Here is a 14367-nt window from a genome sequence, read left to right on the forward strand (position 1 = left end):
TTCACTTGCCTCTGCCTCCTGAGTGGCAGAACTAGAGAGAACTAAAGGTGTGTACTACCATGACTGACCCACCTTGTGTTTTTTTAATTGGCTAATTTATTTATTCTCTGTGTGTGCATACGTCCGTTGCACATGAGAGAGAGAGAGAGAGAGAGAGAGAGAGAGAGAGAGAAGAGAGAAGAGAGAGAGAGAGAGAGAGAGAGAGAGAGAGAAGAGAGAGAGAGAGAGTTCAAGTATGCATGCCATAGTCGGCATGCATGGGGAAGTCAAAAGACAACCCTTGAGAATTGTTCTCTCTGCCACCTTCTGGGACTCAGGGGTTGAACTCAGGTTGTCAGGCTCACACGCAAGCATCTCTGCTCTCAGAACAATCTCATTGACCTGGCCTTGTTCTTTGAGGCAGGACCTCTCACCAAACCTGAACTTCATCAAGTAGGTTACCAGCTGGCTCGTGAAGCCCAGGGATCCTCCCATTTCTATTGCCCCAGTGCTGGGGTTACCAGTGTATGTCACCATGCCCCTCTTACATTCTTTAAATGGTATATGTATGGGTTGTTTTCTGTTTGGATATAGATGCACTGTATGCACACAGTGCCTTCAGTGCCTATGGAGCTCAGAAGAGGGTGGTGATCCCCTTGAACTGGAGTTAAAGGTGATTGTTATCTACCATGTGGGTGCTGGGAATCGAACTCAGGTCCTCTGGATGAGCTCTTAACTGTACTCTTAGCTGCTAAGCCATCTCTCCAGCCCATTTCCAATTTGGGTTCTTGAGGTCGAACCCAGGTCTTCATGCTTGTATGGCAAACACTGTGCTTACTGACTGAGCCATCTCCCCAGGGCTGTGCTTGGAGCAGGCAGCAAGAGGGGAATTTGTGGGGGCGTGGCTTTTGTCTGGAGGATTTTGCTGTCCTGGGCTTCCTGGCTGGGTGCTTCTGTGACATCTAAGGTCACCTGAGCTGCAGGAGCAATTGTTCCATATGGGGAACTGCCTCTTCTGAGGCCACGTTTGTGAGGAACCATGGGAAAAGTCCAAGTCATTAAGTGGATTGAGCTCTCAAGTCTGATGCCCGTGAGCTTGGACAGCCTTGCCAGAAAGCTCCGAGCTATTTTATGGCCAGGTCTGCAGCTCCATTATATTAACAGCCCTCTCCTGGTGGCCACCCTGCCTGGGGGAGCCTGACAGGGAAGGATTTTGCCTAAGGGAGCCAACTGGAAATCTTTGGAACTCTGTCCTTCCTACCGCTCACAGCTCTCGTGGTGCTAGCTCTCCCTTGGCAACTAAAACCATATTTGAAAATAAAATGTCACTTTTAAAAAATGTCTACTGTCAGCACATGGAGAATTTGTTTTTCCTGTTGAACTTCACGAGACGACTAGAGGCGAGGCAGAGTCTAGATGCATGCCTCGTGCGTGGGGCGTGGGTGTCAGCCCACGGGAACCAGTGAGTCACAGGGGCATATGAGAGAGCGGTGTGACTCTGTGCAGGTGGGGACCGCGTGTGCAGTGGCGTCAGCTGTGGGGGCACGGTGTGGGGGTATAAGGGTACCGGATACGGGAAAGTCCGGTCTGAGGTGGCATGGACATGAGTTGGGGTTCATTCCTAGTGCTGTTGTATGAACGTTTGAGTGTGAAGCAAAGCACTGTTCTCCGAGTGTCTGTGCAGGGATGGAGGCTGTTGGACATATGTGGACACATGTGGGCATCTGAAATCCATCACGTCTGCGTGTGTGTCTGAAGAGTCGTGCCGGTGTGTCCTGTGACCATGTGTCTGAGATTCAGGGTTGTTGTGTGTGCCTCTGGTGGGACACTATTCCTAGGGAGACAGGTGTGAAGGTCTCTTCACTCCAGATGGGTGCTGATGACAGACCAAAGCAACCAAGCCACCCGAGTCCAACCTGGTGAGCCAGTGAATAAATTGCTAATGGGAGCGTGGGTGATTCCCACAGTCGCATCAGCGAAGGCCAGCCCAGCAGAGGTGACGACTCATGAATGCTGGGACCCGAAACTCACTGCACAATTTGCAGGCAGCTCAACAGGTTAGGTAGCCCCCTCTCCTCCGCGGTTCTAACTGCATAAGTAATTTGGAGAAGAAGAGGGAGGTGTTTTCTTCCTGTTTTTGTGACGAAACACTCTGACCAAAACTTAAGGGAGCAAAGGGTTTATCCTGGCTTATATTCCAGGTCGCATTCATTATTGAATGAAACCAGGGCAATAATTTAAGCAGGAACTAGAAGCAGAAGCCATGGAGGGATGCTGGCTGCTGATTGCCCCAGTTTAACTAACTTTCGTAGCCCAGGACCACCAGCCCAGGGAATGGTGCTGCCCATGCTGGGCTTCGTCCTTCTGAAATTAACAATCAAGATGATCTCCTAAATACATGCCCACAGGCCAACCTCACCTGGGCAACCTCAACTGAAATTTCTTTCTTGGGTGACCCCAGGCTGTGTGAGGTTGAAAGTTAAAGCTAACTGGGATTGAACGGCCTTGTGAGCCTGCTAAGTTTCAGAGACTTCTTAAGACTTGTGGGTTGTTTACTTCCTGAGTCATAAGGAGCTTCTCTCCAGGAACTGGAGTATTTCATCCCAGAGGAACTTGTTATATAACACTGTGTTATGGCTTGTCTGTGAAGTTTGTCTCCAAAAGCTCATGTTCAAGGCTTCATTCCTAGGCAGCAGTGTTCAGAGGTGAGAATTTTTTTTTGGGGGGGGGATGATCAAATTCTGAAGGCTTTGATTTCCTGACTGTATTAACCCAGTGATAGTGTCATAACCTGGTGACATTATTGGGGAGCAGTTGGCCTTTAAGGGGTGGCGATTAGCCGGAGAAGTACATCACTAGAGCTTGGTTTCTGAAGGATATACCGTGCCTCTGGCCAATTTCTGCTTCCCTCTCTGCTTGCTGCCCACCATGGAGTAAGCAGCTTTGCTCTATCACCACCCGCCATTACAACAGGGCCAGAAGCAACAAACTGGGCATCAAAGACCAATACTATTGAAGCCACGAGCCAGAATAAACTGTTCCTGCATAAGTGAGTTTTCCTGAGCAATTACCAGTGGTGGAGCACATGACAAATGTATTGTCTCTCAGTGCCGGTGTGTGTGTGTGTGTGTGTGTGTGTGTGAGAGAGAGAGAAAGAGAGAGAGAGAGAGAGAGAGAGAGAGAGAGAGAGCACACACCTTGTTTAGTACTCTAAATCTGCGAAGCTTCTTCCCTGAAAGGGCTTCCTGTAGACCCATCATTCGGGACATTGTAGCCCAATCACTTAGTTATATCTCCAGCTCTTTCTTTGTCTAGAAATTATTATTTTCTATTATCGTATATGTGCATGATGTCCCTGTATGCATGCATGGTATGTGTGTGTGGGTGCATGCGAGCCGAGGAGCACAGGCAGGGGTCAAAGGACAACTTGGTGGAGTCAGTTCTTTCCCTCCACTGTGGTGTGGATTCCAAGGCTTGAGCTTGGGTTGCAGAGTCAGCGCCTTTATCTGCGGAGTCATCTCACTGCTCCCTTGTTTTACATTTCAGTTTGAAACAGGATCTCACTCTGTAGCTCTAGCTGGCCTTGAACTTACTGCTTACAGCCTCCCAAGTAGCTGGGATTTTGGCTATACTCCATCGAGCCTGGCAATAGTTTCTCTTTGACTGAGGAAGGCAAAGCTGGTAGGGATGGGATCCGGGGTCTGACGCATGTTGTGCAAGTGTCTGCCACTGAGCTCCACCCCTAACACATGGACTACATGTGAAGTGCTGGGCTTTTTTACAAGTAGCCCTCAAGTAGGTATCTGCTATTGTTCATTTTATATTGCTTAGGCAAAGCCCGAGGGTGTGAATGGAAAAGTACCTAGAAAGATTAAAGTTGTTTCCAGAGGCACAGATCTGTTTGTTATATAATACTCTCTGGTGACATTGAGCCCGTATTAATAACTAAACATCTGTCAGTACTATAATTACATTTCTTGGGCCACCGTTGTATCTCCCATTGTCCCGAGTAAACATGGAAGGGCAGGTGTGAATTATTTAGGCAACTGACTTTCAGTAAATAACCGCTCGGCGCTATTTCCGGCAGTAAGTTTCTGTCAACTCCTTGCAGAATCTCAATGTCTTCGCTGATGTTCCTTTGATGTGCCCCCAAATCTCTGACCACATCACTCTGGACCCCTGATGCGGCTGCCCGAGCAACCTGGAGATGGGAAGGCTGAGAATGAGACAAAGGGGAACCAAGAAAGCCCCGAAGGGGGAGAGGAGCCACGGAGAAGCCCAGCCCCTGACTTCCCCACCTGGCAAGTCTTCCCCCAACCCCAAATCCCTGGACCTAGTTTGCTTTGCAAATCCCAGGTAGGGGAGTGGGGTGGGGTCTGAAAGCTGTGATGCCCTGGGGGGAGAGTCTATGAAAAGTCCATGGGGTAGGGGCTTCCTAAAGGATGAGCTTTCCAACAGGAGACAGAGTTTACATGGATGCTGGAGGTGGTGGGTTTTCATGGACTCCATTCAAGATTCATGCTCAAGGCAAGAGGGTGTGATTGTAAACTCACTGTCAATACTGGGTTTGAGAAGGTGTGAGTTGTTATGAAACAGGTGTAACTTGCAGAATGCAGAGCAAGTGACAGCATGGAAAAATGTCCTTTACATAGGTCATTTTAATTAATTCTCAAAATATTCCCGTGAGGATCTTTTAAATCGCAAATGTGTGTGTGTGAAGAGTACTGGAGATTGAACCTAAGAACTTGAACCTTGTGGGTATTAGACTAGTGATGTGTAGGTCGTCATAAGGGGATCTGAGGCAAGTGTTCTACCACTGAGCCACACCCCAGCCCCTCACTGGGGATTCTAGGCAGGTGCTCTGCCATGATACTATATTCCTTGTCTTCTTTTTTCTTACTTTGAGACATGGTTTTATTAAGTTGCTCAGCCTTACCTTAAACCCACTCAGCAACCCAAAAAGTCCTCAAACTTGGAATCCTCCTGCTTCCACCTCCCAAGTAGCTGGACTACTAGGTGTGCATCGCCAGGCTTAGCTGTGCAAGTACATTTTTTTGCAAGAGAAATGTGTTAACAAACACTGAGTGACTGGCCTGAGCTCACACAAAGGAGAACCCAGAATTCCTACCCAAGTGTTGTATGAGGCCACTTGTTCATTTCCCGGCCTCCCAGACTCCCAAAATAATCACACAGAAACTATACTATTTAAATCACTGCTTGGCCCATTAGCTCTAGCTTCTTATTTGCTAACTCTTACATCTTAATTTAAGCTATCTCCATTAATCTGTGCATTACTAGCAAAGTTTCAGCATGTCTGTCTCTGGCTGCAGCTCCATGGCTTCTCCCTGACTCTGCCTCCTTTCTCCCAGCATTCAGTTTAGTTTTCCCCACCTAGCTCTACTCTACCCTATCAGGCCAAGCCAGTTTTCTTTATTCGTTACAACATACAGAGGAGAATCCCACATCACCTAAGTCTCTCTAAGGCCAGTTATGGGTCTACTTCCCCTCCTCCCCCTTCTTCTCTTTCCCTCTCATTTCTCTTCCACCTCCTTTTCCACCACCTTAATATTCCCTCCTCCTCTCCCTCTTTCTCCACCTCCTTTTTAACCCCCTTCTCTGCTTCTTCCTTTCTTCCTCCTGCTCATCCTCCTCCACTCCTTCCTCTGTCCTCCTCCTTTCTGTTCTTTCTCACCTCTCCCTGTGTATAGGAGAGATCAGTTCAGGGTGTTACCAAGCCACAGAATTCCCTGGGTTTGATCTTACTCTTTTTCTTTGCATTAGAATCCACCCATGCCTGGCTGTAGAAACTCAAGAGTGGTTTTGCATAGAAGGGAATTTTAGATCTCTGTGACACTGGCATCAAAGGTTAGATGATAAATTCTTTAAATTGATCTGTTCTGAGATTATCTCTCTAAGGCTGTTGGTCATGGAGTCTCTTGCACTCTCCATCCCAACTCCTATTAGAGGTGGAAAGTGTTCATGGTTGGTGCCTGGGGGGAGGTGGGAATATTTTTGGTGTTGCAGTTCTTGATTTTTCCATAATGCTTCCCCAGAACTGTGGATATGCAAGCACAGAGATCTCAGGCACAGGGCATTGCTAGGCTCTATCTAGATGCTGGACCTTCTCCCAGACAATTCAGTGTTTGAGATCTCAAGGGCAGGAGCTGATGAAACTCTTGGCCAAGAGCGTCTTGACATGCAGGACTTAGGCCAGCTTATATCTACGAGTGGGCTCAGAATGGCTGCGTCAGAAGTTTGGCCAGGTTTTTGATTACTTTTGCCATGGCTGTGGCAGAAGCCCAATACAGAGCAACTTCAGGGAGAGATGATTATTTCAGTCCTAGTTTTGACTGAGGAGCTATGGCCCACCATGATAGAGAAGGCGTATTGGAAGACACTTAGGAAGAGATCGAGATGAATGGGAGTGGTTGCTTCACTCTTTTTATTCAGTTGGGGACCTCAGTTTTTGGGATGGTGCAGCCCATAGACAAGTGGGGTTTCCCACTTAAGTATAATAAGTTCTTTCCTCCCCACCTTTTATCCTTTTTGCATTTTTTAATTCCAGGCTGATATAAAACCCATGATCCTCCTGCCTCAGTCTCCTGGGTGCTGGAATGGCAGCTGTGTACGGCCAAGGCAAATACTAAGTCGCTCTATTGAGATCTAAGCTGCAACCCTTTACAAAGGCGATGCCCTGCAGAGCTAGCGGTCCTGACTTGTAAGGGCTCCGGCTCCTTGATTTAGAGGCTGAAAGAATGCTCTTCCATCTCTGTCCATGCTCTGGGATCTGGGGGAATCTTTGGATGCTTTTTCACTTCCATCTATGTTACTGTGATAAAATACTTTGACCAAAAACTACTTAGAGGAAAGGGCTTGACTTCTGCCCACAATCCTAGGTTTATAGTTCATCTTTGTTGACACACCAGTGACCTTCCAATAGGCACAGTACATCCACAGTCAAGAGCAGAGGAAAATGAATGCGAACTTGAGTCCTTCACTCTTACGCCATTCAGAACCTTGGCCTAGGGAATGGCGCTGCCCACAGTAGGTTGGATCTTCCCACAACAATTAAAACAATCCCCTACAAACATGCCCACAGGCCAACTTGATCTAGTGAGTCCCTCACGGTGACTCTTTTTCCAGGCCATGGCAGGTTATGTCAAGTTGACAAAGCTAACTGTCAGAGAATTAGTCTTGAGTGACTCCTGGGTGGTCAATAGTGCAGTTGGATACCTCAAAAAAATGGGACAGAGATGCCCACTTAGTTTTGTCAAAACACAGCTAAGTAAACAGCTCCACTCTTCTGGGGTGGTGCTGCGGGCCAATCTGAAGGAAGCTGCTCTCTCTGGGGAGAAGTGGATGCGCACTATTGATATATAAGCTAAAAATAACCAATCTTCCAAACAAAGTGTTTTTAGTATTTTGAAATGAAAATGTGTAGACAAAGCAGGGATCTAGAATGTATGAGTCATTAAATTGCCGACTCTCAAAGCAATGGAAATTCAAAGGGCATTTTTTTTTCTCTCTGTTTCTCCCTCCCACCCCTGTTCTGAACCGTTTGGAGAGTCTCTCCATAAACAGGTCCCACAAACTGCCCTGTGCCCTTATGTTCCTACTCAGCAAGAGGCTAAGGGAACTCAGCTTCTCCTTGCACCATTGCTCAGATGGCTTTGGTTGATAGGTTGGTGTCATCCACCCAAGTAGCCCCTTGAAAAGGCCACCTGTCTTTCCTCTTGTGTCTCCCTTTCCCTCATGGGACCCCAGGCACTTCCATGGTCCCTATGCTGGGTTCTGCTCTCTTCCCCCAGTGTTTGCTCAGTGCTACTGAACTTATCAGACCTAAGAAGGCTGCTGCAGCATTGAGCGTTTCTGAGGCAGCTAGTTTCAGGGGAGGGCGTGTAACACGAGGCGCTGTAGTAAGATGGGGCAGTGGGCTCTCTGGCTCATCCTTGGATTTTAATGGAAGGACTGGGTCTGGATATTGGAGTTCTCCCTCCCTCCCTCCCTCCCTCCCTCCCTCCCTCCCTCCCTCCCTCCCTCCCTCCCTCCCTCATCCTTCCCTACCCTCCTCTGTATGTGCTTGTGTAGGTCAGAGGACAATGTCAAGTGTCACTACTCAGGAGCTGTCCCCTTGTTTGTTTGAGACAGAATCTCTCACTTGCCTGGAGCCTGCTGGTTAGGCTGGGCTGGATGGTCAGCGAGCCCCAGGAATCCTCTCATCTCCACGATCCCCGCATGTGGATTGCATGGCCATGCCACCATACCTGGCTTTTTCTGTGGGTGCTAGGGAGTCAAACTCTGATCCTCATGCTTGCAAGGCTATAGGCACTTCACTGAGTGCCCTGTTCCAGCAATAACTAACTAACTAACTAACTAACTAACTAACTAACCTAACTAACCTAACTAACTTTTGAGACAGGGTCTTGTGTATCCAATGCTAGCCTCAGATTTGCTATGTGCTGCGTAGCCAAGGATAATCTCGAATTTCTGATCCGTTTACTGCTGCCTCTCAACCACTGGGATTTCAAGTGCTCATTGCATAAACCATGCCTGCTTTAGGCTTAGGGTTAGCTTGGCTTATGGAGTACTGGCTGTGGAACCCAGGGTGTTGTGCAAGCACTTTACTGTCTGAATTACACTCCCAGCCCCGGAACACTGATGTTCTAGGTAAGAGATTTCTAAAGCCTTATAGGAAACGCTAGTACTTCAAATAGAGGCAAAGACACTGGTTGGAGATATGTGTACATGCATGTGTGTGTGTGTGTGTGTGTGTGTGTGTGTGTGTGTGTGTGTTTGAGAAGGAGGAGCCCCCCCCCCCCCCCCGCCGGGAGAGCCTGAGGGGCAGCAAGATGATTTGCTAGAGGTTTTGTTAGTTACTTTTGTGTAACTGAGACTGACATACTTATTATAGTAAACTTTGGCTCATGGTTTTGGAGGCTTTAGTCCTCAGTATACTCTGGATGCAGAACATGACAGCAGTCGGCATTATTGTGTGAAAACACACGATATGTATGATAAACTTCAGTGTTGGATGAAGGGCAGTAAGAGATGAACACATGTGTTAGTAAGATAGAACAGTCAAAATGATATATTGTGCTAAGACTCCTGATTCTCTACACCCCCACCTTCAATAAGCACAAAGACCTGAGTTCAGATCCTCAGAACCCATGTAAAAAGTTGGGCATGATAGTGTTTTTTCTGTAAGCCAAGTTTTGGGAAGTCTGAGACAGGAGGATCCCTGGGGCTAGCCTAGCCAAACTGGTGAGCTCCAGGTTCAGTGAGAGACCCTATCTTACAAGAATAAGGTAGTATGCCGTGCATGGTGGTGCACGGCTTTAATCTCAAAACTGGAGAGGCAGAAACAGGCAGATCTCTGTGAGTTTGAGACCAGCCTGCTCTACATAGTGAGTTTCAGGACAACCGGGACTATAGAGAGAGAGCTTGTCTTGAAATCCACCCCCCAAGAAGGAAAAGACACCTGACATAAACCTCTGGCCTCCACATGCACCCGCACACACATGTGCACTCATGCATACTACCCTCGTGTACACGCACAAACGCACACACAGATTAAAAAAAAACAGTTTATAGGTTCAGCTGAGCATGTTGGTTCATACCTGCAGTCTAAGCACCAGGAGCCTGTGGTAGTAGAAGGGTCGTGATTTGAGGGCTAGCCTGGGCTACAGAGTAAGCACCTGTGGTACTTTCATTTCTGTTGCCATGGTATAATATCTGGACTTAGCTACAATTTCGAGTTGCAGTCCATCATTACGGAGGCAGTTAGAGCAGTAGGGTATTGAAGCGGCCAGCTAGTCATATTATTTATTTATTTTTTAAAATATTTATTTTATTATGTAAACAATATTCTGTCCGCGTGTATGCCTGCAGGCCAGAAGAGGGCACCAGTCCCCTTTACAGATGGTTGTGAGCCACCATGTGGTTGCTGGGAATTGAACTTGGGACCTTCGGAAGAGCAGGCAATGCTCTTAACCACTGAACCATCTCTCCAGCCCTAGTCATATTATTTATATGCACCGTCAAGAGTCATTGCTTACTGCTCAGCTAGCCTTCTCTACTTTTTAAAAATACAATTCTCGGCTCGCAAATATGGAATGTTGCCGCCCATATTCAAGGTGGGTCTCCTTACTTCAGTGATCCCAACAGAGAAAGTCCCTCCCAGGTGTGCCCACAGGCCAGCCTCATCTAGGCCATCCTTCACTGGGTCTCTCCTCACAGGTGATCCCAGGCTGTATTAAGTTGACAATGACAACTATCTGTCACAAACCCTATCGATGAGTAATCAATGCCTCTTTTCTGGTGAGCGCTCACACACACTTGTTCGTTCGGGTACCATTTGTCAGTGGGTCTGGATCTAGGTGGATGTTGAAGAGAAGAGTCGAATAAATGTTCTCCCATCATTTTACAAGTTCAGGAGGGAAATGGATTCATATTCAGATTAGAATTTATGTATCAGGGTGAGTCCAGGATCAAGGAGTGTGTGGTCGTTTGAATGTAATTGGCCCCCATAAGCTCATAGAGAATAACACTACAAAGATATGTGGCCTTGTTGAAGGAAGTGTGCAGCCTTGTTGGAGGAAGTGCGCCACTGTGGGGTGGGCTTCGTGGTCCCTTTCGCTCAAGCTTCCCTCAGAGTGATTTTCAGACCATTTCTTGTTGCCTGCAAGATGCAGAACTCTCAGCTCCTTCTCCAGTCTCTTAATCAAACTCGGGGCAACTCATATCTCTAGTTTTGCTAACTAGTTTGCTCTGGGGATCTTGAGTCTTCAACCTATAAGGTTAGAATTACTGGCAGGATGTCACATCCGTGCAGAATTTATGTGGATTCTGGGGATTTGAACTCTGGTCCTTGAGTGTGCATGGTGAGCCACCTCCCTGCCCCTTGTGAGTTTCTTTTCTGTTGTATAGTGATTTAGTTAATCAAGCCCCATTGGTGTCTTCTGATGTCACCTCTCTCTTTCTTGCTCTTTTACTCTTGCGCTGTTACGAACACCACTGCAATTACCATCTTTGTAAGTCTATCCTTATGAACTTGTGCACATATACTAAAGATCAAATATTTGGGTAAAAACGTGTACCCTGGGGGTGGGGAGTTAGCTCAGTAAAGTGCTTGCCATGCCAGCGTGAGAACCCGGATTAAATTTCCAATACTCAACCAAAGCTGAGTGTGGAGGTGCGCGCTTGTAATAACACCAGTGCTAGAGCTACGTAGACAGGCAAATAGATCCACCACAGCAACAATCACAACAACCACCACCGCCACCACCACAAGAACAGCTGCAGCCACAGTAATAAAAATAATAACATGGTAAGACGGCTGGCAAGATGGCTCAGTGGGTAAAGGGGCTTGCTGCTAAGCCTGATGACCTGAGTTCAATCCCAGGGACACCACATGGTAGAAAGAGGGAACTGACTTGCACAAGTTGTTGTCTGACCTCCACAGGAGAGCCATGACCAATTCACACACACAGTAAATAAATAATGGTAATTTAAAATTGAAAAAAGTACATACGAGGAGGATGACAGCTGTGGAGTGACATCTGTGGTTGAAGTCTGTCCTCTACATACGTGTGCTCACCCCCCCACATGTGTGCATCTATAGTCGTGAACATGCACACATACTAGGACTACCACACACACACACACACACACCCTTTCTGCTCTGCAGAACAGTTGTCCTGGTTCATCGCAGGACAGGGCTTTTAAGGACAGGGGACACAGAAGTGGAGACACGGGAGACGAATGAGAGGAAGCACTTGAAACCACTTGTTAATGGAGCTGATCTCTCAAAGGAAACAAAGCAAGAGCATGCAGGGTCAAGAGCAACGTCCTTGATGAACAGCAGGACCACGAGTGCCACCAAGGTGTGAGTCCTCAACTCCACAGAGCACTTGACGGCCAATCTTAGCCCAGGAATCACCTTCTACCGCAGCCTGGGTTCCCTCAACTCCACAGAGCACTTGACGGCCAATCTTAGCCCAGGAATCACCTTCTACCGCAGCCTGGGTTCCCTCAACTCCACAGAGCACTTGACGGCCAGTCTTAGCCCAGGAATCACCTTCTACCGCAGCCTGGGTTCCCTCAACTCCACAGAGCACTTGACGGCCAGTCTTAGCCCAGGAATCACCTTCTACCGCAGCCTGGGTTCCCTGACCCAGGTTCGTCAGTCTTTCCTTCACCTCGGCCCAGTTTTTTATTTTTTAGATTTTCTTTAAAATGTTTAAATGATGTGTATTTGTGGGAATGTCCACACGAGGGCAGATGTCCACTGAGGATGGAAGAGGACCTTGGGGCTGAAGTTATGGCAGTGTGAGCTGTCTGGTATGGGTGCTGGGAACTGAACTAGGCCCTTCGTGAGAGAAGCCAGTTTTCTTAACAACCGGGCCATTTCTCCAACTCCAATGCGATAAAAAAATGTTTTTTGAGCCGTTCTTTCATATTTTGATTTGTATTGATCATATTTTGATCGTTTTCAGTTTCTACCGCCCATCCAGCCCCTCCCAGATGGCCCCACCACACCCTCTTCCCAACTTCATGTCCACGGAGACTATCCCGTGCTGTCCTTCTGTGCATGGGTGCGGAGTTATCCACCAGAGCCTGGACATCCTAATGGGGGTCAATTCCTGGAAGAAAATGGACATACCCCACCCCCGGCATCTTGTAACTCCCAAAGCTCCTCGGGTAGGGGTAGGCTCCATGACCATGCTGCAAAGTTGGTGGGCTTGCTCTTGTGTGGGTCTAATGCAGGCAACCACATTGCCTGTGTGGGAGTGTCTGTGTGCAATGGTCCCATGTGTTTAGAAGATGATTTTGCAGCAGTGGATTCTTACATTCTTCTTGAATGTCTCGTCTTACCTTAGCCTGTTACTGCCGCGATGTGGCTTCAGAGTTGGGTGGGTTCCTTTGAATAGCATGGTGTTCGAAATGTGTATTTTCTTAACTGAACAGGGCTTAATTGATCCCATTAACCTTCAGAAGTGTGTGAGTGTGTGTGTGTGTGTGTGTGTGTGTGTGTGTGTGAGAGAGAGAGAGAGAGAGAGAGACAGAGAGAGAGAGAGACAGAGAGACAGAGAGAGACAGAGAGAGACAGAGAGAGATATTTTTGCCAGACTTTGGACTAACCGGAGCATTTCAATGTAGGGAAATATTTCAGCATACCAAGAAATCTTAGCAAGCTGGCTCTGGTGAAACCCCAATGCTCAGGAAGTGGAGGAAGGAAGAACAGAAATTCAAGGTTACACTTAGCTACATAGCAAGTTTGTGGCCAGTCTGGTTTATATGAGACCGAGTCTTAAGAAAACCAAAGCAAAACAAAGCAAAGGGAATTTTGTTAGACTCAGAAAAAAGCAAAACGTGTTTTCAAGCCTCTTTTAATGCACGGATTTCTTTGGCAAGTCTAGCAAGGCCTGTGAATTATATCTCCCAAACGCAGAGTGGAACACTTAAGATAATAGCAAGGAAAATCAATTGTAGTCTAGTGCTGTCTCAAGGCATTAAACAAATGTGTGGCACAATAGGGTGCGTGCATCTCCGCTGGCACATTAACTAATAAGATGTAGGAGTGGGCATGGGGACGGTCACACACTTGAGAAACTGTGGAGCTCAGGGTAAACAGTATTTAAAGATAATGCGTGAAATTGAGATGATGGGAAAATAGTAGCAATATCATGGGTGCATCTACCCGCCAGTCCTCCCTCCCCTCCCCTTTCCTTCTCATGGCTCTCCCCTCACCCCTCCTCTAGCTCTCCCTGTTTTGAGACAGGGTCTCACTATGTATCTAATACTGGCCTCAAACTTACAGTCCTCCTGTTGCGGTCATTGAGGGCTGGAATTACAGGTGTATGCCCCGTTTTACTCTCTGATTAGAGAACGGAGTCAGAAGCTAAGAGCCGGGTGCTAGGTATCCTTGTTGCTATGGGACAATTGTACCGTTTAGGCCCTCTCAGCTGATAGGCTGAGATATATACATGTATATCAACCCTCACATATATACGATCTATACAGATTTCCACATGTATCTATCCTAACCTAAATATTGATCTATGCTGTGTCCTAATCTACTACCACACAGATGGTTCTGGAATCCTCCGCTAAACTATAACGTAGAGCAATTTGGCTCTGACCATCCGCCATCCATTTACTTAATGAGGCCGAATATATTCACAATGTCACGAGAACCATGATGTCATCAACCCATGGGAGGCAACCTCATCAGCTGCGACGCCTGTGTCCAGAGTTCACCGCATTTAGCTTTAGACACATCGGGTCTGTTTCCAAAGCCACTGGGGTTGCAGTTTCTTCCTGTTCTCTTCAGTGAGGTCATCTTATATGGCTGCAGTACAAATGAGTTTGTTCCATTTTGCATTCCAG

The 14367-nt window shown here is 47.3% G+C and overlaps 1 protein-coding gene across 1 annotated transcript in view; it reads left to right on the forward strand.

Annotated features, from left to right (window-relative positions):
- Window positions 1–4161: 4161 nt before the first annotated feature.
- Window positions 4162–14367, forward strand: part of Caln1 (calneuron 1) — a 406549-nt gene continuing 396343 nt past the window's right edge. The window contains exon 1 of the mRNA XM_038346761.1: window positions 4162–4284. Within this exon, the coding sequence (XP_038202689.1) occupies window positions 4162–4284 (123 nt within the window). The remainder of the gene's footprint in view (window positions 4285–14367) is intronic.

The sequence above is a fragment of the Arvicola amphibius genome, chromosome 10 (assembly GCF_903992535.2).
Source record: "Arvicola amphibius chromosome 10, mArvAmp1.2, whole genome shotgun sequence".
Classification (NCBI taxonomy): domain Eukaryota; kingdom Metazoa; phylum Chordata; class Mammalia; order Rodentia; family Cricetidae; genus Arvicola; species Arvicola amphibius.